The following is a 22,911-nucleotide window of genomic DNA, read 5'->3' as shown; positions in this document are numbered from 1 at the left end:
AATGCAGGTAGGAAGCAGGTTCTGGACACAAACCAGGACTGAGACTCATTGTGTGACATCCATCTGAGCCAGTGGGTCATAACCAGGACTAACAGAATTAGCTGGGAGGATCTGAGGATCAGTGAAACTATGAGGCTTAAACGTATCTTCAAGCTCGACTCTGATTAGCAGCTGCCCACATGGAGAAAAGCTTTACAGTCAAACAAGGAAAAGACCAGAAGTATGTTTGGAAGAGTCACCGTACCAACCGTCAAACACCACTGAATGGATCTTAACGAAACAACAGGAAAGCAATTGTAGAATCGACATCTACAACTGATTATCTTTTAGATCAGGGGTCTCCATCCTGCATGTTTTCCTTGTTTCTCTGCTCCAACACACTTGATTCAGAGGTTAAATCACCTCTTCATGTTCTGCAGAAGCCTGTTAATCAGCCATTGATTCAAACCAGGTGTGTTGGAGCAGAGAAACAAGGAAAACCTGCAGGATGGTGGCCCTGAGGACCAGGATTGGACATCCCTGTTTTAGAGTCTAGCCATTTCCACAAGGCTGCCACAGTCATGGCTATAACTCATCTAATTCTACAGATATTCAGCTAAAATCTGGTGTAGCTGAGAGTCATACACATACTCCAAGTGCTACCAGATCGAGACTGCAACAAGACATGAGATTGCACATAATGTTGATTTCAAAATTTGAACAAAATGGCTCCATCGTTTCTCCTCAAAAGGATGATTTTAGCCTAAAACTCTGGCATGAATGGAGGCGGGCGATATGCATTCCTTCCAGGAATGCCTGGACTTTATTTAGAGCCTTCTGTCGTTACATTTTGGTGAGTCGGAAAACGAGAAGGATCCGTTATGCAGGAGAGAGACGTGGAGGAATGCGCAAATCCCAGAGAAGGAGAGCTGCGCGTGAAAGTAAACAGACGTGGAACTGCAGAGTGTGAAGGATGATGGGAGTATTTGCAGGATTCGTGTGAAGGCAAAGAAAAGGGAGGCAGAGACACACACACACTCTCTCGTTGCGTTCTGGTGTGAAACGATCCGACACATTATTGGTGATAAGTGTGTGAAGTACAGATGAGTGCGATGAAGGGGTGGAGGGGAGGCTAGACACCTGGGCAGAAACAGGAAATGATCTTGTGAAAATAACTCCTAAATCCTGATAAGTGTGTGTGAATTACAGAGTTAGAGAGCAGAATGCAGATCACACACACACACACACACACAAAGGAAATAATCCTCGTATTGTAAACTCATGAATAACGATACAGACTGGGCTGCCTGTGGGGCTGCAATCACTCCGTTTACATAATGCGTCATCTCAGCCGTCTCCTCGCTGCTCTGCATGCTCATTTAACTTCGGTGTGACGCTGATTTCTTTCCCACAGCTTGTGATCCATCAGTGGCGTATCGGAGCTGATGAACAGGTGGTAAATCCACAGAGAGGCAACGAGGGGTTTCACTGAGGTCGTCTGTTCGCCCGCAGGATTATAGTTTACATCTGAGTGGATTTTATGCTGCAAAAAGTCTCATTTAAACAATCTAATGTGTCAATGCCTTTCCTTTAAACATGACCAAAATCTGTTTTATTCCATCTTCTCACTGCTGATAGAAAAACAAGTGTAATACTAGATTTTTATTTGATCATGATAAAGACCTGAGGAAACATTTCCATCAATCCAACCAACCATTTTCAGACACTTCCTCATCGTCGGGTCGTGAAGGCAGCGGGTCAAAGAAAGAAGCCCAGACAGATCTGCTCAGGGAGCCTCTCCAGCTGCTTCCCATGAATCCAGATGTGTTCCCAGGCCAGAGGATTTATAATCTCTGCAGCAAGTTGTGGGTCGGCCCCAAGCTCTCCTATAAGAAGATTGGGCCCGAAACCCCACCGGAGGAAGGCCTCCTGATCCTACACCTAAACCAAGTTTTCATCTTCACATTTTTGTTTATTCTCAGTAAAAACCTTTCATTAAGTGACAATCTTGTACAGAAGCCTTTAACTATCTGCTGCTGACGTCATTAAATGAGACGATTCACTACAAACCAGATCATACAACTGAGCTATTTTAACAAAACAACATTAAAAAAAACAAAAATGTTTTTAAAATTTCACTTAAAAGTTGCAAAAACTATTCAGTGACACTTTTAACAATTAGTTTTTTCCATCTACATGAGCCAAAACACATATCACACTGATCTAAACCATATGAATCAATTATCTTTGTCCAAAGATAAAAAAAACAAAAAAACTACCTCCAGCTAATTCATTTATGTCTTTTTTATTAAGGAGTCCACTTCAGGAAGAGCTAAATACTCAGCTAATTTAATGAAATGTTATTCTCATTAAAAAATAGCTTTTTATGGAGTTTTATATACAGCAGGGAATAATTATTTGAGCCACAGTGTTTGTAGAAAGAGAAAAGTTGAGTATAACCCAAAGAATGCCATCCCACAGTCAAGCACAGAGGTGGAAGCATCATAATTTGGAGCGATTTTTCTGCCAAAGGTACAGAACTACTTCAGTGCAATGATGTGAAGTGCTGGTTGGAATATTGGGACCATTTACTGTAAAATCAGCCACAACACTGACGTTCAGTCATGGATGGGTCTTCCAGCAGGACAATGACCAAAAATATACAAAAAAGTGGCTAAAAAAACATCACAGCAAGCTCACGAAGAGGCCGAGTCGGTCTCCAGACCTCAATCCTAATAAAATCTGTTGAGGGAGCTCTGAAACTGGAAGCCAAGAAACTTGAATAATTTGTACAGTGGTGTCCAATCCTGGTCATGGAGGACCACCATCCTGCAGGTTTCAGATGTTTCTCTGCTTTGACGCCTGATTTGAAAGACTGAGTGATTAACAGGCTTAACAGGAGCCTGAAGACCTGCTGAAGAGCAGGGAAACAACTAAAACATGCAGGATTAGTGGCCCTCCAGGACCAGAATTGGGCACTACTGATTTATTATGTTTCTGTAAAAAGGAGTGGGTCAAAATCCCTCTGGAGATGTGTATAAACCTGGTGACCAACTAGAAGAAACGTCTCATTCCTGTGCTGCCGAACAAACGTTTATCCACAAAAACTAAGTCAGGTTTTGCTTGGAGACCAAATACTTTTACTTTACGACACGCAAATCAGTTTGTAGCTTTTTAAAAATCAAACTATCATAAAAATGAGGCCGTTCCATTTAATTCATGATAAATATTCTGCAATAACATTTCTTAGTTGCATTAAAATACGTGTGAGCTCCACAGTACGTTCAACCTTACTCGTGCAGTTAAAAAGTTTAGGTATTTTTCGCTTCAGAAGGAAAAAACTAAATCCATTTTGTTCACCCAGCCTCCTAAAAAAACACCAAAACTACATGATAGTCTGTTGATGTTGATGTTTCTTTAAAAGACGAACATCCATATCGTCAGTCAAGCAGACAGAACCATCTAGGGTTAAGAATGTGACCCGTTGTTTTAGCATCTGCTCTCCCCGCAGTCGTTGCACCAAAAGGCTTTACTGTAATGGAATCGATCGCGAATCAATGCAGCTATTATCCAAAACAAACCGCACCGATCGAAATCCAGCGTGGCTGCTGCTCTTCCTTCCTCAGCAACGGTCCCCTGAATCCGTTTGTCGCAGAGCTGTTTTATGAACCATAATTCTAACTCAACTAAACCCCCAACTCATTTTCAACGTTTGCGTTTTTTTCCTGCCTCACACAGGAGCAGGAAATAAAAAACTAAAAATCCACACATTGATATTCTTCACTCCTAAGCTTCAACTTGACACAGAAAATCGTTTCCATATCATTATCTGGTGCATCGAGGTATAAAATAGGTCTGTGAGAGTGAAACTGTGGGGATTCAGGACCAAACTTCTTATTCATGAATTCAGACAGACTGCTGGTTGACTTTATTACTGCTGTCAGTAAACAGATCAGGATGTGTGTGTTTTTTAAGGGTGCATCTTTCAGAGGTCGTACTCACGTGGAGAAAGCGTTGTTCTGCTTTTCACAGCGAATTCCTTTGCAGTTGTTTGGTTCTTCCGACGCCTTGGTCTCATAGTAGAAATACAACTGGTTTAACCCGTTAGCAAACGCCAACAGGACCTACACACGAAAAACAAACGCGTTTAAATTGACCTAAATTGTACCAACCGATCAGTTCATTAATCATCCAAGGTTCCTGTGACCGTATGCAGAGATAACTTCAGTAAAAAACACCCAAAGAAATAATCAGGACTGCTAACATTTACTGTTTTGTTTTTTTTAATAATATACATCTGCAGACGCTCCGAGGCCCCTCCGTCCTGAAGCCACACCAGTCCAGGTCTTTTCCAAGTCATGCATGAGCAAAGAAGAATAAAGTGTTTATAATTTAATGGCTTCCAAATATAGTTTTTACTTTAATTTGTTGTTCTTGATCTTCGCTCCAGGGCCTTACTGACAACAAACAAATCATGTGACGTGTGAAAGAGATGTTTGGAACGTTTCCTGTATGAAACGTACAAAAACCCATAATGATCACGTAAAAAAGATGATAAATTCATGTGTTTTTTTTTGGTAAGGGGGTCAAAGGTTAAGTTTGGGGTAAAGTGAAGTTTTACAGGCTGGATTTTTGATGATCTTCCATGATCTCTCCTTGATGTTTGATAACAGCTCAAGGACAGAGTTAAGGTAGACCTCAATACAAACTGGAGACATGTTTTCTGTCACGGCGAGTAAAACTCTTGTGGTCAGGTGGATTTCTACAACTAGATCCCTCAACTTTTCATCACGGGTCAACTGGAAACGACCTGAGAGGATCTGGGTCTGAGAATGCTGCCCGAAGCTGGATTTGAGTCAGATCTTCATCCAAGCTAAGAATCTTCTTTCCTCTGTGTTTTAATGTCATTAATGCAGACGTTGTTGCCATTTATTCAATTCAATTCAAAAATACTTTATTAATCCCAAAGGGAAATTAAATGTTGATGTAGCTCATTTAAATCAAGGAGTTCTTATAGATGGTGATGGCTGTGGGCAGGAAAGATCTCCTCCATTTTACAGCTAATCTGAAGATCCTTTGACTAAAGAGACGCTGTTTTCTGATGACGGTCTCATGGAGGATGGTCAGGGTTGTCCATGATTTCCTTGATCATCATCTCCAGAGGTTCCACAGTCATCCCCAGAACAGAACCAGCCTTCTTTATCAGGTTGTTGAGCCTTTTTAGGTCCCTGGCTCTGAACAGATGATGGCAGAGGAGATGACCCTCTCAACAACAGACTTATAGAAGATCTGCAACATCTTGCTGGAAACCTTGAAGGAGTCTGTCTGCTCTGTCCCTTCTTGATGGCTTCACTGTTGAGTCTCCAGTCCAGTCTGTTGTCTAGATGAACACCAAGGTATTTATATTCCTCAACCATCTCCACTTCTTCTCTCATGATGGTAATAGGGTTTGATCTGACCCTGTTTCTCCTGAAATCTACAATCATCTCCTTTGTTTTGTTCACATTCAGGATGAGATGATTGTTTCCACACCATGCCACAAAGCGGTCCACCAGATCTCTGTCCTCAACTTCTCGTCCATCTCTATATTATAGGAACAACCTGGGTATTTCAGGGTTTTTATTATCATTTAGATGAATTTTCTCTCTTTTTTTAATAAATGGAGAAAAAGGAAATGTCTTAAGTAGCGTAGACATAGAAAGTCTCGTAGAGAACCAAACCTCAGCACTCTCAGAGAATCGATAGTTTTATTTTCGGTATTTTGCTGCTGTGTTTTGGTACACAGTCTGACCTTGCATTCCTCCAGGCCCTTCTCAAACCCTTTGATCACAGACCAAACAAAAGCAACACGAACGACGTTTCGTGAAGCTGCAGCTGAGTGAAGTACCGTTGGCTCGGCGCCTCTGGCTCCACCACGATTGGTTTTAGGACTTCAGGGACCAAAACAATCCCCTACTGGATTGTGTTGTAGGTTAGAGGGTCCCTTGGGACGTTATTAATGAGTCCTGACTGTAATGAAATAAGCCGACATCGTCCTTCTGCTGCCAGTCGAAGACCTGCTTACTCTCATCTTCATCAGGCTGCTTTCTTTCTGTGGCTGATTAGCTTAGCAGGATGTGAGCGTCACTTCTACAGCACTCCAAATTGAGTACTTATTTACTCTTCAAGTTCTGTTCCAAATCAGACTTAATTGGTGTCCAGATAAGGACAGTGGTTTGTGTTAATCATGTATTGACTATTAACTCTGTATAGAAAGAATTTAGCTTTCAGTCCTGAGCTTTATGCTGTGTGCGAGGAACCTCGTTAGCGTCTCACCAGACAGTAAATGAAGAGAAACTTGAGGATGTCCAGCAGCATCCTCCCCAGTGAGATCTGCAGAGGCCCGAGGTGGGAGTTGGCTGTGAAGAGGGAGATGAGTCTGAGCGAGCTGAAGATGTTGGCGATGGCGAACAGAGCCTCGGCTATCAGCGTCGGGTGCCACATCTCCCACTCCTCCCTGGGACGAGACGAGTTATACTGGACGAGGAGGAGGGAAGGTGAGGCGATGGAGGATGAAAAAGAAGAAAATGACAAAGATTTAAGTAAATTCAAAAGAATTAAGGTTCTTTACAAGTAAAATCACCTACTGCATTAAGTTCCTCAAACCTCTCCACATGCTGCTCGTCTCTTTCACTCATGTCTAACATCCATCTTTTGTTCTACATAAACATTTTCTGCACTCTTATCTTTTAATTCATCACGTGTCTCATCAACAGGACTCGATTTTTGTTAACTCTTCTCCCAAACGTACACAGGAGGGGACAACCGGAAACAGAAACGCAGATGCACGCTCATTAATTTATGACCCCCTGCACAATGACGGAGCAAAAAAATCTTGCAGGTTCTCCAGAGGATTTTTAACGTTGATGAATATTTGAAGGAGAAATGAAAAATAGATCAGTAAGACACGTTGTGCCAGCTGCTGCTTCTTTGTGCGCAGACCTGTCGGGGCAGGTATGTAAGTTTACAGCTGTGTGCATTTCAGCTCCATCTGTATGCATGTAATTCTGATGCACGGCAGCGTGTAGGACCTGTGTAGGAGGGCCACCCGCCACCATCAGTGACTCACAGCTGTCGCAGATGGCCCAGCCGTCTGGTGTTTGTGTGTTATTACATCACTTTCTTGAAATTAAAAGGGATATGTTTTTTAAGGGGAGTTGTGCAGAGTTTATACGAGCAGTCAGCATCTTACCTGCAGCAGTCAGTGAGCTCAGTTTGGAGAAACAGGGAGAAATGCTTCAGCTAACTACTGAGAGAAGAGTCTGCTATTCCAGAGTCGATTTCTACCATCTGAATCAACTTAAATGGGACTTTTTCTAGCAGTTCAAACTATTGAGTTGTTATGCCTACTGTGTTCACAGAGGAATGAATCCTGCAGTAAGCCCAAAACAAATAAGAGGCAGTAAGATTGAGCGATTACAAAAATGAAAGCAGGTGCTGTCGGACCACAGGGGGGCGATTTTACAGCTCCTATAACCATTTCAAAAAGTTTGCTTTTATTTTGTTCCATTTTGTTTTTGTACTCATATTGTCCACAGAATAAGAAATGTTTTTTTCACTCTGGAACCCAGTTTTGATAAATACGGTTCAGGTGCTCCTAAAGTGCCCTTTTCATTAACGGCTAAAACAACCTTTTGCATATTTACAAAACAGCGTTCTCGTGTGAATGGGGCTTCATTTTATCGGGTCTTTTTTTATCTCCTGCTTCAGAGGAAGCGCTTTAGGTAGCATCTCTTTGAGCTGCGACTGGGAGACTAGTTGGAGACTCAAAATTACAAGGAAATAGTTGAACTTCCAGTTATAGTTTGACTGAATTCTGAGTGTTTGTGACCAAGCTGAGTTTTGCCCTGTTTGAAAATCCCACCTTTATTTTTATACGCAACCTTCAAAACTGTGGTTTCCAAACTTTTCAGCTTCAGACGCATAAAATAATAATAACAAAAGTGTGTGACCCCATCTGTTGGTTGGTTAAATATCCAAAAATGCTAATGACATGGCAGCCGCTCGGTTGTTAATAATTTAATCTGCTGGAATACACTTTAGGAATAAAGATGTGCAGATTTGGACCAGATTTTTAATAATTATTATTTATTGATGCTGTGGGTTTTAGGCTGTAGCTTCAGCTGTTTTCTGTTATAGCAAGTGTCAAAATACAGCTCTAGATCGGATTTTTTTCCATTTGTTCATGCTTCATTTTTGAAGCGTCATCCAGAAGGGGGTGCTGTGGCACCCTCAGCACCCCCTGAGCTCCCACAGCCTTGAGCACCAGAACCATCCGAACTGCGCTAACATTGCTGAAGCAGAAGCTGAATCCATCCCGACTGTCTTACTGCGACTTTTAGGAGCTGAAAGTGACCCACTTTTAAAAAAGGACGACATGTTTTTTTTGCTCATAATAAGTTGCATTAATGGAAATTATTGCAGCACTGTAAAAGTAAATTATGTTAGGAATTCAGGAGCAGCTCTTACAGTCACTGCTGCTCCTCTGACTGCAGTTTTTGTCAGAATTACAGCTCGGTGTAATCTTCAAATGAGAGTGTGCAAAGAGGACATCTTATTTTCCTCCACTGCTGCTGTTTTGTTGCATTTCATTGCAGATTATTATCAAATATCCTCCAGTGGAACAGCAGGAATCATATCTACGCCCCACATATAAACACATAACTCAGAGTGCAGCAAACCAAACCACTGCAGACGTTTGTGCCTGTTGTTCTGTCACAGTTTCACTCCGTTTTATCGCTCTGTGGGGCCTTAAAACTTAAAAAACTTTGTGATTTTTTAAATTTTACCTTAACGTAGGCCACTATCTTCAGAGAGATGGTGGCCAGGTAGAGGGAGTTCATGGCGAAGTCCATCAGGTTCCACCAGTCGTGGATGTACTCTGTGAATCCTCCGTCCCACATCTCCTTGATCTCTGCCCAGATGAAGCCTGAAACACACACACACGGCTGGTTATTTGTGTGGACTTATTAATGTGTTGTTTCTGAAGTGCTTTCCTTTCAGCGGCTGCAGAGCGGCATTCAGAGGGCCAACGTTTTCCTTCTGTGTGACTGACTTTAAACTTGAATTTTACAATGAATAATTTATTTTCTCCCCGGATTAGCTGGTTTTTCGGGTTGCGTTAGGACAAGTGGCCTTGGTTAGCCCGTCAGTCTGACACCGGTCCCTTCGGTGAGTTTGTGCAGATTGCTTCGTCTCTGCGGCGCCGCGGCTCACCGACCCGAACATTCAATCAAACAAATGCGTCTTTAAATATTTCAGCAACAGCAAACTCTCCCCGACTAAATATTGTTTGGTGTTTCCACAAGGAAATTCACTTTAATGTGACAACAATAATCAGGACTTTTTCTCAGATTCTGCTTTTAGTTTGAAGATTTTTGACACCAGATTCTGAAGAAAAACTTGGAAACATCTCACCCACATGGTGTTAAAATTTAATTTTCCTAATAAAAAAACCCTTTTCAAAGTGATGATTTTTAAAAATGTGTTTTATTGTAATTTCTGTACTTGATAAACTGATATTTTGGGACGACAGCAACAATGAAATCCACCTCATGCACGGTGCTGCTTCGAGTTTTGAGCATTTAATGAAATTATTCAACTGTGGCACCATTTTTATCATGTATTTGCTTCTGTGTGTGTGTCTGTTAGCAAAATATCTCATGAACCACTGAATGGACTTTAATGGAACTGTCAGAAGGTAATAACTGTATCTGAAACAGCTGATTATCTTTCAGATTCAACCTTATTCAATATGGCCGCCACTGTCAAACAAAAAACTGGATAAAAAATAATAATTCAGCCAGTTTCAAAGATATTGAGCTAACATTTGGTGTGGTAGTAGCTGAGAGTCATTCACAAAACATACTCTGAGCGCTGATAGATCGTGCATAATGCGACTTTAAAGGTTTGACCAAAATGGCCACAAATCCGTCATTTCTAAACACAAGATGATCCCAGTCTACAATAAAACTACAGCATTTTGATCCAAAATATTGTAAAATCTTTAGCTTATTATTAGAAACAGACTCTTAAACCACCTCAAAGAGGTTTTGTCCACAAAGAGGACAACTGGAACAGTCCATCTGAGGTTTTATTGGTCCCTACAACCCGACAGGACGTTTTCCACGCTCACGTTCAGGTGTTTGTAATTTACAGGTTTAAAATCAGCAGCAGAGCTTCTGGTTTTCAGGCTCTCTGGATGAAACTCTAACATCCCAAATTCAAAATAAAATACTTTCAGCCATTTTATTTCTGTTTTACCTTTGTTTATTTTAACACTTTTTCATTTTATTATCTATATTAACAGTTTAAAGGTGCTTTTATAAAAGCTTTTTTCCTTTCAATTTGTTTGTTTTGTGAAGAACTTTTAAAGGTTTCTCTGTTTCGAGAAAAGTTAATTTACTTAGTTCACAACCTTCAGGTTTTCTTAAAATAATTTATTATTTACAAGAAAAACTCCAAAATGCTTCGTTTCTAAACATCATGACAACAATCAGTTATTGTCGTAACTTCCTTCTTTTTGCTAAAAGCGTCGGAGGAAGTGGAAACGAAGGAGAACAGACGGTTTTGTGTTTTGCAGAACGATCAGGATGTGGAGATGATTGGTGTCAGCGCTCAGAGAGGGGATGAAGACGTAATCATTCATTTTTCACAACCACCCACCCACCCACTCACACACACGCACCGCCGCCTCCTCCACACACTCGCAGGCGTCCAACCACACACACACACACCCACACACACGCTTATCAGAGGACAAGAATCTCTTGATGATCAGTAATCAGGTGGAAATGGAAGGAACTTAAATTGTTATTTATTTATTTATTTCACTGATAAGAGGAGACTGCTTGTTGGACAAAGAATTGTTCAGAACTTTAAATTTATTAAAGAGAAGGAATAAAATGCAGCATTCAACTGTGGCATATTTTATTTTTTATGGCACTTTTTTACAAATTTAGGAGAAAAATGTGTTGGTTTAAACCTCCAGATGTCACATTTTCAGAGCTTTCTCAAAACCTTCCTGCTTCCAGATTTTTCCAAGATGATCTGTGCCCGTTTTCCACTTTTTCAAACGTTTTTAAAATATTTAATGCACGTTGGATAAATCTAAAGTTAAGCCCTCCATAGTGTCGACGTGGACAGAGAAGCGCTGAGGACTCACCCAGCACCCACGGAAGGATCATCCACTCCACGATGGTGGGCGGAGGTCCCTGCATGTGCAGGTTGGTGCGGGCGATGTGCTGCGAGGCCAGCAGCAGGAGGAAGAGGAAGGTCAGGTAGGACGCCGTGTGGCAGATGAACTTGATGAAGGGCTTCTTAATGAAGCGTCCAAGAGCGCTCTTTGGTGCCAACAGGTAGATCTGAGGAGGAGGAGGGTAAAGAGAGAGATGAAACAGAAGCACAAACATCATCTTTCTTCTCTAAAGCCCAAAAGTAATTTTGGACTTCTTTTCGTAATAATCTAGGTCAACAAGATGCCGACATTTTGATGAATGACCTGTAGTTAAAGCGTAAATAGAACCAAGGTAAACAAAAACAAACAATAAAGCTGCTGACAGCGGTTCATTACGGTCACTATGGTAACCGCACACTTGCCTCTGTCGCTCCCTAACAGGACTTTCATTAAGAAACAGAGCCACAGAGTAGAAAGTGCGTCTCAAACAGACAGAACCTGTGCAGAAACTACGAGCCGTACTGAAATAAATCCTGAACTGTGAGGTGGAGGTCACACATGTCAAGTTTGATGACTCTACAGTGTTTTATGTAGGAGATATGACAAGTAAAAAAGACCCTTTACTGCTAGTTTTGAAACAAACAAACAAACAAAAAGATTCAGAGCTCAGATACAGTGGGAGTCAATGAGAGTTCGGTTGTCTGAGGGTTGAGACAAAACTGTAGGGTAGTGTAGGCAAAATGGTCAGAAGGTGAACAGAAAAATCAGCACCAGCGAACCGTTTCAGTTTCTTGTGATGCCTTTTATTCCCCCAGCTTCCAAAACACACAGTCTTTTTAGCCACCTGTGCTTGAGTGGACTAAGCCACAATGAAACGGGTCAAACAACAAACATCTAAACAAAAAAAAAACAAGAATAAAATTATTAATCTAATTTACAAACTCATCTACATAATGAAATGGTCTGCAAAATAAACCACGTTATACAAGATAACTCAGAAAGTCACTTTAAAGAAAACAAAGCAATACTCAGAAGAAAACCCTCTAATTGGAAGAACCCAGCCAGGTAATCGATGACATCATCAGCCATTAAAGCAGAAAATACTGGGCCGGCCCCTCCCCAACAAAGGTGAGTAAAAGGGAAAACAAACCATAAAGATACCTTGAAATAAAAGAAACAAATTCAACCAATGGTCCAGAAGTAGATGGAAACTGCGACATAATGCTAACACAAACAAACCCGGGATAGTAAGTGAAGCACAATTGCAAAGTAATGTTTAAATCTAAGCATTATAAGCAACTAGAGAAAGTAAGTGAATCAGAAATAAGGATAAGGGACAAGTGGTAAACACAAACTGAACCACTTTGTCACAGACCTACACTGAGTGAAAGATGATAAAAATGCATATATTTTGATTCATAAACAATAGAAAATGTAAAGTTTGCAGAAATAAGAGGAGTTTGTGGAAATTAGGGGAGTTTATACAGCTCAAAAGTTGATGAATAAAACCTCTAAAACTCTTGGAGGATTTGTGAGAAGAAGATTGGAAAAGAAGAATAATATCCACCCATTTTCTGCTGCTGCCCGTCTCCGATGGTCATTGATCGAGATGTGCCGGACTATCACGGGGAAGAAGAACAGCTGAATCGTAATAAAGGAGCTTCGGTGCTTTTGCATTTGGAGCTTTGATTAGGGACTCTGTTTTCAGTGAACTTATCTGCTTCAAACAGTTTAAAAAAACAAGGATTAAACTGTTTGAGTTAAATGTGGTTTAAATTCAGCTGCAGAAAGACTACACACTCAATGTTTAAATTACAGCTTTTGCACATTGGATGTGTGTCACGGTTTATTTTAAACCGTAGTTTATGAACCAGAAAGGGAAAGTTTATTGTAAATATGCAGATCTGAGCTGCCCACATTCCTCCGTACTCTGCTCTCCTGTTGTTACTGCAGTTCTGATTTTTGTTTGGTTCCTGCGGTTATCCCAGAGAGGCTTCAGATGGGAAGGAAACTCGCCACAAACAGAGGTGTGTTTACATCAATTATCAAAACACTGATATGGAGTTAAATTGCTGCGTTAATTACTCACGCCAGCATTCAGCCTGAGTGGAATGAACTCAGCTGAGAGCAGATCGGTGCCTCCTCATGCATGTCTGCATTATTGTTGAACACTTTTCAAAAGGTAACGGAGTTAAACGAGAGGAAAAAAAGGTGTGAATGGTGTCTCCTTGATTTAATTATTCAATCTATTCAGCTTTACAGACACTGAGAATAAACCCACAGCTCCACCAGCTCATGTCACCATTAATCTAAAATAAAATGTTCAATAATTACAGTTCATATAGGAGCATGGACAGGCAGGCGAAAAGAAGTCAAATAACACCAATAATATGACTCGAATAACAGAAAAGAAACGTTGGATGGTAAATAGTCAAAATTAGGCTCTGCTACATTTTTCCTGAATACTTCTTATTTTTACAAGAGAACAGAGGCTTTTACAGGTCTTCAAGAGAATATGCTGGTGTAGATTCTCAGTCATCCAGGCCATGATAAAATTCAAAAAAAGTTAAAAAACAAAAACAACTGGACTTCTATTCTGTAGTTGAAGACGTTTCTCTTCTCATCCGAGGAGCTTTCTCAACTCAGAAACAAAGAGTGTGGAGTTGAGCTTTTAAAGCTGAAATGTGATGTAAGCTGGATAGCTTGCAAATTGTTCTCACTCTCCTAACAATAGGGGCTCATTAGGGTCCTTGTTTGTCTGACTCACTGATGGGCTCCATTATATGTTTTAGGCCTTTAGGCTTTAGGCCTGATCCCCAGTCAGTTTCACTCCAATCAACAAGGAGGCCCATCAGTGAATCAGACAAACAAGGACCCTAATGAGCCTCTATTGTTAGAAGAGCGAGAACAATCTGCTTGTAATCCATTACATCACATCTCAGCTTTAAAAGCTGAACTCCACACTCTCTGTTTCTGAGTTGAGAAAGCTCCTCGGATGAGAAGCGAAACGTCTTCAACGACAGAATAGAAGTCCAGTTGTTTTTGTTTTTTAACCTTTTTTGAGTCTTCAAGAGAAGGCATCACTTTTGTTTTTCGTACCAGTGAGAAGACGGGAAACAGGAGTCCGATGATGAAGCAGGTGACCAGTTTGACCACCCAGTGTCGCCGCCTCCAGCCCGGGAAGCCGTCGTACCACAGAGTGGCCAGCAGCTGCTGACAGTTCGGCTGCGCCACAAACTGGAGACAGAAGGAAAGAAACAGGCTTTAAAAAAAAAAAAAAAAAAATACATTTGAACTAACAAACGTTTTATTCTGTTCAGACAAAAGACACAAAACACGACAGCAGCATCTTTGATCGTCTGATCATTTCACATCAAAACAACAAATCTCATCTGTTCCGTTGATGAGTTTCATTGAAATTTCTTCTGACCGCTGAAGGGAATTTGTCTTTTTTTAAAAAAAGCTGCTAAGAAAACAAGAAAAAATCTATGATCCTCATCAAAAAGAACCACGGCATCAAACAAACGAATCACAGATATACAACTTCCAAACATTTACAGACAATTTTATACTTCATCATATAAACAAAAGGCATCTTTCATGTCCATGAATCTGTACAAATTAATCTTCACATCTATAATATATAAATTATTTCAAAAGTTCAGTCAGAGAAAGAACTTTTCTCATCAGTTAGAGCCACGTCAGTTTCATATAGTTATTCTGGCTGAAGTTATCTGACACTTTGGTTGCCCCAGAAGTGCTACAGCTAGGTGCTACTGCAGCAAATAACCATATAATTCAGTGTAAATAACAGGTAATGTGAAATCAGCAGCAATGTAAAGGTTTATGATAGGAACCACTGTGACATTTCCACTTTAAGTGTTTTTTTATGCAAAGCTTTAAATTTAACTCAAAGAATCCCAATAACATTTTGTTTTAAATCAACCATATTTCAGATGAGAAATGAGTAACATTTCCCCCCAGGAGTCATTGAGGTATTTTTAAAGCTAAATATGTACAACAGGTATGATATTTATTGTTCTTAACTTTTCACAGAACCCCACGTCAAAAGATCTGATTGTCAGGCAACGCGGGGAAGGAGGCGAACCCAGAATGCAGAGAAAACTAATTTATTAATATAAAAGATAATCAAAAACAAAAAGGCTGTCATGGCAGCAAGATAGAGAACTAAGTCTCAACAAGAATAAATAAGACGTGGAGCAGAACAGAGAACAATGATCCAGGAGGGTGTGGGAGAAATGACCGGGTTTTTAAACAGGAGGTGATTGGAAAAGTGAGCACAGGTGAAGCAGTTAACAAGATTTGAGACAGGTGTAGACGGGCGTGGCAGGAAGGCAAAGGAGTGAATGGTGACGGCAAACACAAACAGGAAAAACTAAACTGAAACAAGATAATAATAAAAACAACAAAGTGAAAACACAAAAACACAAATCCTCACACTGATGCATCATAGAAAACAGGAACGGGAAACCTCCGGCCCTTAAAACCCTTTTATTCAGCCCGATATGCAAATTTAAATAAATGAAATAATTAAAAACCCAGATGGAAATAAATATTGACAAACAATGGCATTTCTGTGAAAAATCATGGCGACTGTAACAAAAGAAAAGCAGGTGCTGAATGCTCATCATGTGGGTTAACAACTTAAATGTAGCTCTCAGATGATGTTCTAATAATTTAAATCATCCCTGAGAGAGAAAAGGTTCCCCACCCCGACTTATAATCTTAAACCCGATTAGTTTTTTTTGTTCCCGTCTGTGCACCTTAGGAGTAAATAAAGTTGTGCCAGAAATCACAAGACGACGTCAGAACATCTCCCTCTGAAAGCCTCGTCTCCAAGTTTCTGTGACCTGTTGTGACAAACCAAAGGTTCGGTTCTGACAGAACCGGACTGCTGCTCTGTTACATCTCATTACAAATGAGCCACAGATGCTGCTGAAATTAAACCAAAGGCTTTTTGAACTCCTGCTTTGTCTCACTCTTTGTTTCTGTCTTCCAGGTTTTTATTTCCACGCCGGTCTCTTCGCTCTTCCTCCCTGAATACTTCCCTTTTTGTTTCCTCTCTCCTTGTGCTGCATCTGCTTTTGGGCGATTAGTTTGTTGCGGGTAAAAAACCCAAAGAGGATGAATTAGCCTCACACCCTGAAAGGGCTGCAGAGACAGGAGGTTATCCATCACTGGAAGCTGTGTGTGGGCGTGTTTTTGGATAAAATAATGCTAAAAGTGTTCTTTTTTCCCCCCTCCTAAACAAACATCCTATTATATAAATGGACTGAATAAATATCCGGCACATCCACCTTCACTACAAGGACACACGAGTTGTTATCAGGCAAACATTTAGCTAAAAGCTCAAAGAGGCAAACAGCCAAAGAGGGATGGAGCCGCTGCCTGCAGCTGTCCATCAACCACCATCCTCGGCTACTTTCTGACTGAAGAACATTTGGCGATGGCGGCAGATTTCCACACTTCCTTGTTTCATAAACAGTTGATCCTGGCACGTCTTATCTGGAACATCCATGTCTGCTTCTCTGAGCTCTCCATGTGTGACTCAATCACGTCCTCCCCCCCCCCCCCTCCTTTTACCAGCACGGCGCGAGTGCTGCAGCATAATCCTGCGTTGTGTGAAAAGAGATGTTTATGATGCTGATCTTACGATGCATCTTGCAGGTTCTGCTTGTGCACCTTCTGCTAGCAAACTCTGCCAACATAAAAAGTCAGAGACACTCAGGATGTTCAGCAACATTACCCATAACTTCTCTCAGCATGTAGAACTGTTGTTACAGAAGGTGACTGGAGTACTTTAAAGAAAGACTAATGCAGACACGATATGGCTGCAAGGGTTTCTGTCAGAAAAAATAGCTATAAAACTTTAATTTACCATGTTTTATTTATTAAATTAATTTATCATTCTCTTTGCATGTGGAATGATTTCTTGAGTTTCTCTGTGAAACAAACCAGGAAATAAGTCTTTACAGGGTTTCTGTTCAGCCCAACATCATGAACTGTAATCCATATCCATACAGACAGTTGGGCATTTATTGCATCACTCATTTATTTGCGTGTTCGCCTCATGCATGTGCGGGTTTGATCCAAATACTCCGGTTTTTCTTCAGCCCAATAAAGTAACTAAATTATTAGGTGTGAGCATGTTTTGCGAATGCTTGAAGTTTAAAAAAGCATGAAAATTAAACAATTTACCTTTAAAAACACGCTAAACTAAAAACCTAGCACTCCTTAAATGCCAGAGGTTTAAACCTAAATGTTTGTTAAGAAATTAGAAAGTTGGAGCCGTTTTGGTCAAATCTTGAGTTCACGGTAACAATCAAAGCATGTGTGACTTCTGAACGACTGTCAAACTCTTCCACATGAAAATCTAGCTCAACATTTGTAAAAATCACTGAGGTGTAGCCATTTTTGTGTAGGCTAATGTAGATTAGCTGAGGTGGCCATATTGAACTGGGAGTTATTATGTTGCAGACGTACATCCAGTGATTACAGAACAGACAAACTGCGTCGACTCTCACAGGAAATGTCAAGGTTTGAAGCAAAGCTGTTGCACAATGTGTTGCACTCAAAGCACACGTTGGGGATGATGCTCAACTACTACCACACCGAGCTTTAGCTCTGTGTCTCTGCAGCTGGCTGAGTTACAGCCACTTTTGTGTGTCCAAGGTCATCTCGGCCATCTTGAATTGAGTTCAACAGTTATTCAGTTTTATTAAAATCTAGTCACTGGTTCATAAAATATTCTGCAAACTTTGAGGCCGAGTTTTAGATGCAGCTCTTGCACGATCAGTTAGCTCTCAGACAATAAGTTTCATCTACTACCATCATCAAATTTTAGCTCAACATCTTTCAAAAACTTACATTAAGTAATCATTTGGTTTTACTTTTGTAGTCAATCAGATTCAAGAGTTAATCAGCCGTAGATGCCAACGGAATGATTTCTTTCTGTAAGTTGGATTAAAATCTGTTCAGTGATTTATAAGATATTTTGTACACAAACACGGGCAAAAACGTCATCGCTCCACCTTGGTGCGATAAATAACGTGAATCATTTTTTATCCACATTTCCTGCGTGATTTGAGAACATTTTCAACATGTTCCTGCAACGACATGTGAAAGCCATGTGAATTTGTTTGGACAGGTTGAGAAATTAATGTTTTCCTTAAACTTTTAAAAACCAAACAGAGTAACGAAGTTTCCGACGTTAAAGGAGTCTGTCAGCTCAGTTTATCTGCTAACGTCTTCTGAGAAAATATGTGCGCAAGAAAATTGGATAACGTTTGCTTTTAATTATAAAGATGAAATGATAGAAGCAGAAGAATGGGATAAATAGGAGGAGAGAGATAAAGGGTTAGAAGTCCAAGGAGGTTACTCCCTCTTCCCCACCTCCTCCTCCTCCTGTCCTTCCTTTTTCTAATCCTCTTCCTTCTCCCTCTCTGCTCCTCTTCTTCTATTTTTGCCTTTTCTCTTCCTCATGTCACCACTTTCTCAGTTTTTTTTGTCTTTCTATGCAAAGATCTTGTTTTACCTCCTGCATCCTTCTTCATCCCCTCACCTCCTCTTCCCTTTCATCTCGCTCCATTCTCTCCTCCACCTTTTCTCCTCTTCCTTGACCTATTTTTCCCTCCAGTCTCCTTCTTTTCCTCCCCTTCATCTTCAGTTTCTCTATTTAATTTTTTTCTCCTCATTTCTCTCCATCTATTCGCCTCCTCCTCCTCTTCTCCACCTTCCTCACCACGGCTGCTCTTTAATATTTTATCCCGCTCACACTTTTCCTTCTCTTCTGCTGTCATGCGTTTCCTCTCCTCCATCTTTCTCTTGTCTGTTTTCCTTATTTTCCCTTCTCCCATGTCCCTGTTCTCTCCTTCCCTTGCTCGGCTCCAGCTTGGTTTCTTGTTGCCATGGCAGCAGTATGCTAATGAGGGAGTTGATCACTCGGCTCCACTAAACTACAGCAGCCTGCACCTTTCTCTCCTTTTGCCGTTTTCGGTCTACATGTCAATGAGCTTTTAGCCTGTATATAGCTACCGTTGCACCGCTCAGTCAAAAAAAAACAACAAAAAACAGTTTGTGTCGATGTAACGGCTTCATTCACAGCAGCTTCTCGACCAATAAGAGAGGAGCACCAGATCAGAGAAGAGTAAACAAACCCAACGTGAGAAAAGAGGTGCTGTGTTATAAGAGGGCGAAGTCAGAAATCACCGGTGTACCTTAAACACAACCTACAGCTCAGCCTGACTTACACAACGCTGCGAAGGGCAGTGGGTGGTGTTTCATCATCGCCGGTCAGTGAATATTTCAGCCAGCAGCAGCAAGATGATCAACATAAATATACGGCCCATGCAGGCGGCTGGACTGCCAACAGTGGGATGTGAATCAGTGTGTGGTGGGCGAGAAGACTGGTCCAATAATACCATTGATATAAATTTGGCCATTTTCCCGTCTGATTCTTCCCGACACTTAAGTTTTGTTCAGGCTGCAAACACATCATGTTTGTCTGTTAAATTCGGTCATGGAGGCAGATCGTCCACACAGTTATTTGCAAGTGATCAGACCGGATTTGTGTGTCCAGACATCAAAATATCTGCATGTGTTGCTGTGGAAACAATGTGCTGTAGGCGTCAACAACTACGGCGCTTTGCGTGTGATGCCCCTTCCTCCAGGTTTTTCCTTTTAGCACCACTTCTGCTCTACCTTTGGTCTAAATTTGATATCTGCTGAGTATCTTTGCTCCTCAGCTGGCCTTGCAGAGGCAGTGCAGGAGTCTGTGGACAGTTTATGGATCACAGGTCTGAATACAAACGCACGTCTGGTAAGTCTTGCAATGCATTTCACCCAGTTTTCTGCTAAGATTTGGAATTTCATTCTCTAAAAATAAACTTTGGTTACTTTTCTCTATTAAAAGTAAAAAAAAAAAAAAACTTAGTTGGAGGTATTTTTTTACTTAACATCACAGCCACCAAACCAGTTTGTAACCATTGATGTGTATTATCCCATACAGGATCCTCGAAGCTGAAGCTGGAGAGGAACAGCATTCCCAAAAGATGGATTTAAGCCCCGCCCCTTCTATGTAAACAAATGGGATATTGTTCTTGTTAAAACAGAACACTTCAGAGTTTTATTTCCAGGTGTCAACTTGTGGATTTGCAAGAGTATGTTCATGTTTCTAATGAGTTTAGCTGTAAATATTTATTTTGTGCTCAAACGGAAAGGTCACGTGACGCCATGATTGTGTTTGGGGGCGAGTAGGCGGGGTTTATAGCCTCACATCACCAGCAGGCAGACACTGATTCCAAAAATACAAAATGGCAGCTCCCGTAAACTGGGCCCTGCTGGCTATAACTCCCAAAAACGAGAGAAGTCTGGGACATTTGGTCTCGTTTTCTCCTTTATTGTTGTCTGTCTTTCACGTTCAGTTTGATTTACCGGATCATTCAGACTGACCCCATCTACAGCCACTGTAGATAAGTTTTAAAACTGATATTTTTTTCCTCTTTTACAAACAAACAAAAGAAATAATCAAGATGACAAGCAGGAATAAATGTTGACTTTAACCACATATCAAATTAAAAACAGAGAACACTCGAAACATGGCTAAAGATTCTCTCAAAACAGCGTTTACAATTTTCTCTCAGTCATCTCAGTTTCTCCTTGTTTCAGTCTTTCAGTTTTTTGGTGACAGGAGCAGGATCTATGAAAACAGGCATAGAAAAGCCAGTAAAAATAAATTTTGTTTCTGTGATTTGAAGGCCACACAATAATAGTGGAAAAGCACAAAATAGTTCACATCATCATCTCTCAAAAACTTATAATTGTGTCTTCATGGATACAAAGAAGGGATTTTTTTTATTTTAAACTCCAAATTTTCACACTAAAACCACCATCTGCAAGTGGCTGAGAGGTGAAAACAAAAACATGTTTGACTTTAAATGAAATTCGCTTTCTAAGTTCAAACAAATCAACAACTTTGTTTAAAACTTTGCCAAAAACTGTTGGAATCTAAATATCTCATGAACCACTGATGGATTTAATTGAAACTTTCAGAAACAAGACATTATGGATACACATCTACAACTGATTACATTTTTAGTCAACATATTTCAACATGGCTGAGACAAAAATTGCTGTAACTCAATCGGTTTTACAGATATTGAGCTATAATTTGGTGTGGTAGCAGCTGAAAGAAATCCACATCACATAATCCAAGCACTAACAGATCACACAAGATCTTTGTTTTAAGTTTTGCCATGCAAGGTGGCGGACAATTTAAGAAATGCTGCTTTTATTTTCACGTCATTATGCAGAAAAAAATCACATGATTGAGTGAACTTATTTAAAATGTTATAACATCACATAATATATGCAGAACATGCTTCCCAGGTCCCATTTAACATGTTTTATGTGTTAAATGTGATTTCCATGTGTGAAGTCATGTGAAGGCGGACTCACAGCATCAACATGGATGACACCGTAGTGCTCGGAGAGTTAAGTGATCAGTTTTTCCCCCTCACGCGTTTATTTGTATTGGTGAGAGTAAATGCACCGCGCTCCATTAAGATTGACTTTTTCTTTCTTCTTACATCTCGTTTTCCTCCCGAGCACTGAGGGAAGGCGACACTTCTTCCCCATGAAGATAAATTTCCAGCCCGTCTTAAATTGATTACCGCGGTTTGTCTCCTCTGCTCTCGCTGTCCCTCCCTCTCCCAGCAGGCCTGGTCAGCGGTGTGAAAACTGCACAGGATAACGTCTCAAACTTAATCTCAGAGCGCCTGCGGCACAGAAAAACCACATCTCTTTCATGCTAATCCAATAGCAGCTTTATATAACACACACTGCTTTTACTGCTAGCTGTGATGTGCTGGTTTGAGAGCGAGAGATACGTCTGAAAATGACTCGAAGGGATGAGGACAGGAGGTTTCTGGTAATGAAAACCAGGTTTTTACAGAAGAGAAAACCTCAACAGATTCAGTAAAATATAACAAAACTGCTTTAAACTGACCTACTGGACAAAAGCACACAGAAAGCAGTTTAAAAACATTTTGCCAAAATCAGTTTTTGTTTTTATCAAAGAAAACAAAAAAAAAAACAGCGGGTAGGTAACGTTTAAAAACTAGAGTTTAAATTAGCTTTCTCAGTGCTAAACTGTGGCTAGTTGTCCCTTTAAATAAGAAACTCAGTATTTTCTTACTTTTAGCTTTAACAGCTAACTAGAAAGTAAGAAGTAGTGAAACAAAATGACAAAAGTAGGAAAACTGACACAGATTCTTGTTTTTTAAACTCTAACATGGGTTTGTCTGGTAAATCTTCAGTTGTTGCAGTTTCCTTCTTGACATTGGTTTTAGTAAAGATGCCACACAGCTAAATAATATTTGGACAAAGTCCTCCCTTGTTCTGTCCCTGTCGACCCGAAGGTTAACCATCTTTGGTCAGACCTTCCAGGATTTCGCGATGTTGCGATCGCAATTATTAACACAAAATCAAGCAAACCCCTCAAAATCGCAACTTTTTGTAACTTTGCCCGAAACACCGCAACTTTAACCCAATATTTATTGTTTCTAAAGTGATTCGCCACCGTTTCTGCGGTCTAGTGTCTTCTTTGTGGGTTTGTGTAGCGTGGAATACAAAATAAGCCCAAATAACTCAGGAAGAAGACACGTGACGTCACTTCCTGTTAACATCAGAATGCCGGG

General features: G+C 40.5%; 1 protein-coding gene across 1 annotated transcript in view; it reads right to left on the bottom strand.

Annotated features, from left to right (window-relative positions):
* Window positions 1–22,911, bottom strand: part of trpc5a (transient receptor potential cation channel, subfamily C, member 5a) — a 128,399-nt gene that overhangs the window by 26,409 nt on the left and 79,079 nt on the right. Inside the window, exons 9-13 of the mRNA XM_017436829.3 lie at window positions 14,294–14,431; window positions 11,183–11,381; window positions 8,808–8,947; window positions 6,295–6,495; window positions 3,982–4,103 (exon numbers count right to left, since the gene is read on the bottom strand). Coding sequence (XP_017292318.1) covers window positions 3,982–4,103; window positions 6,295–6,495; window positions 8,808–8,947; window positions 11,183–11,381; window positions 14,294–14,431 — 800 coding nt within the window. The remainder of the gene's footprint in view (window positions 1–3,981; window positions 4,104–6,294; window positions 6,496–8,807; window positions 8,948–11,182; window positions 11,382–14,293; window positions 14,432–22,911) is intronic.

The sequence above is a fragment of the Kryptolebias marmoratus genome, linkage group LG7, assembly GCF_001649575.2.
Source record: "Kryptolebias marmoratus isolate JLee-2015 linkage group LG7, ASM164957v2, whole genome shotgun sequence".
Classification (NCBI taxonomy): Eukaryota; Metazoa; Chordata; class Actinopteri; order Cyprinodontiformes; family Rivulidae; genus Kryptolebias; species Kryptolebias marmoratus.
Note: the sequence above shows the minus strand (reverse complement) of the source record. Positions and strands in the feature narration are given on the sequence as shown.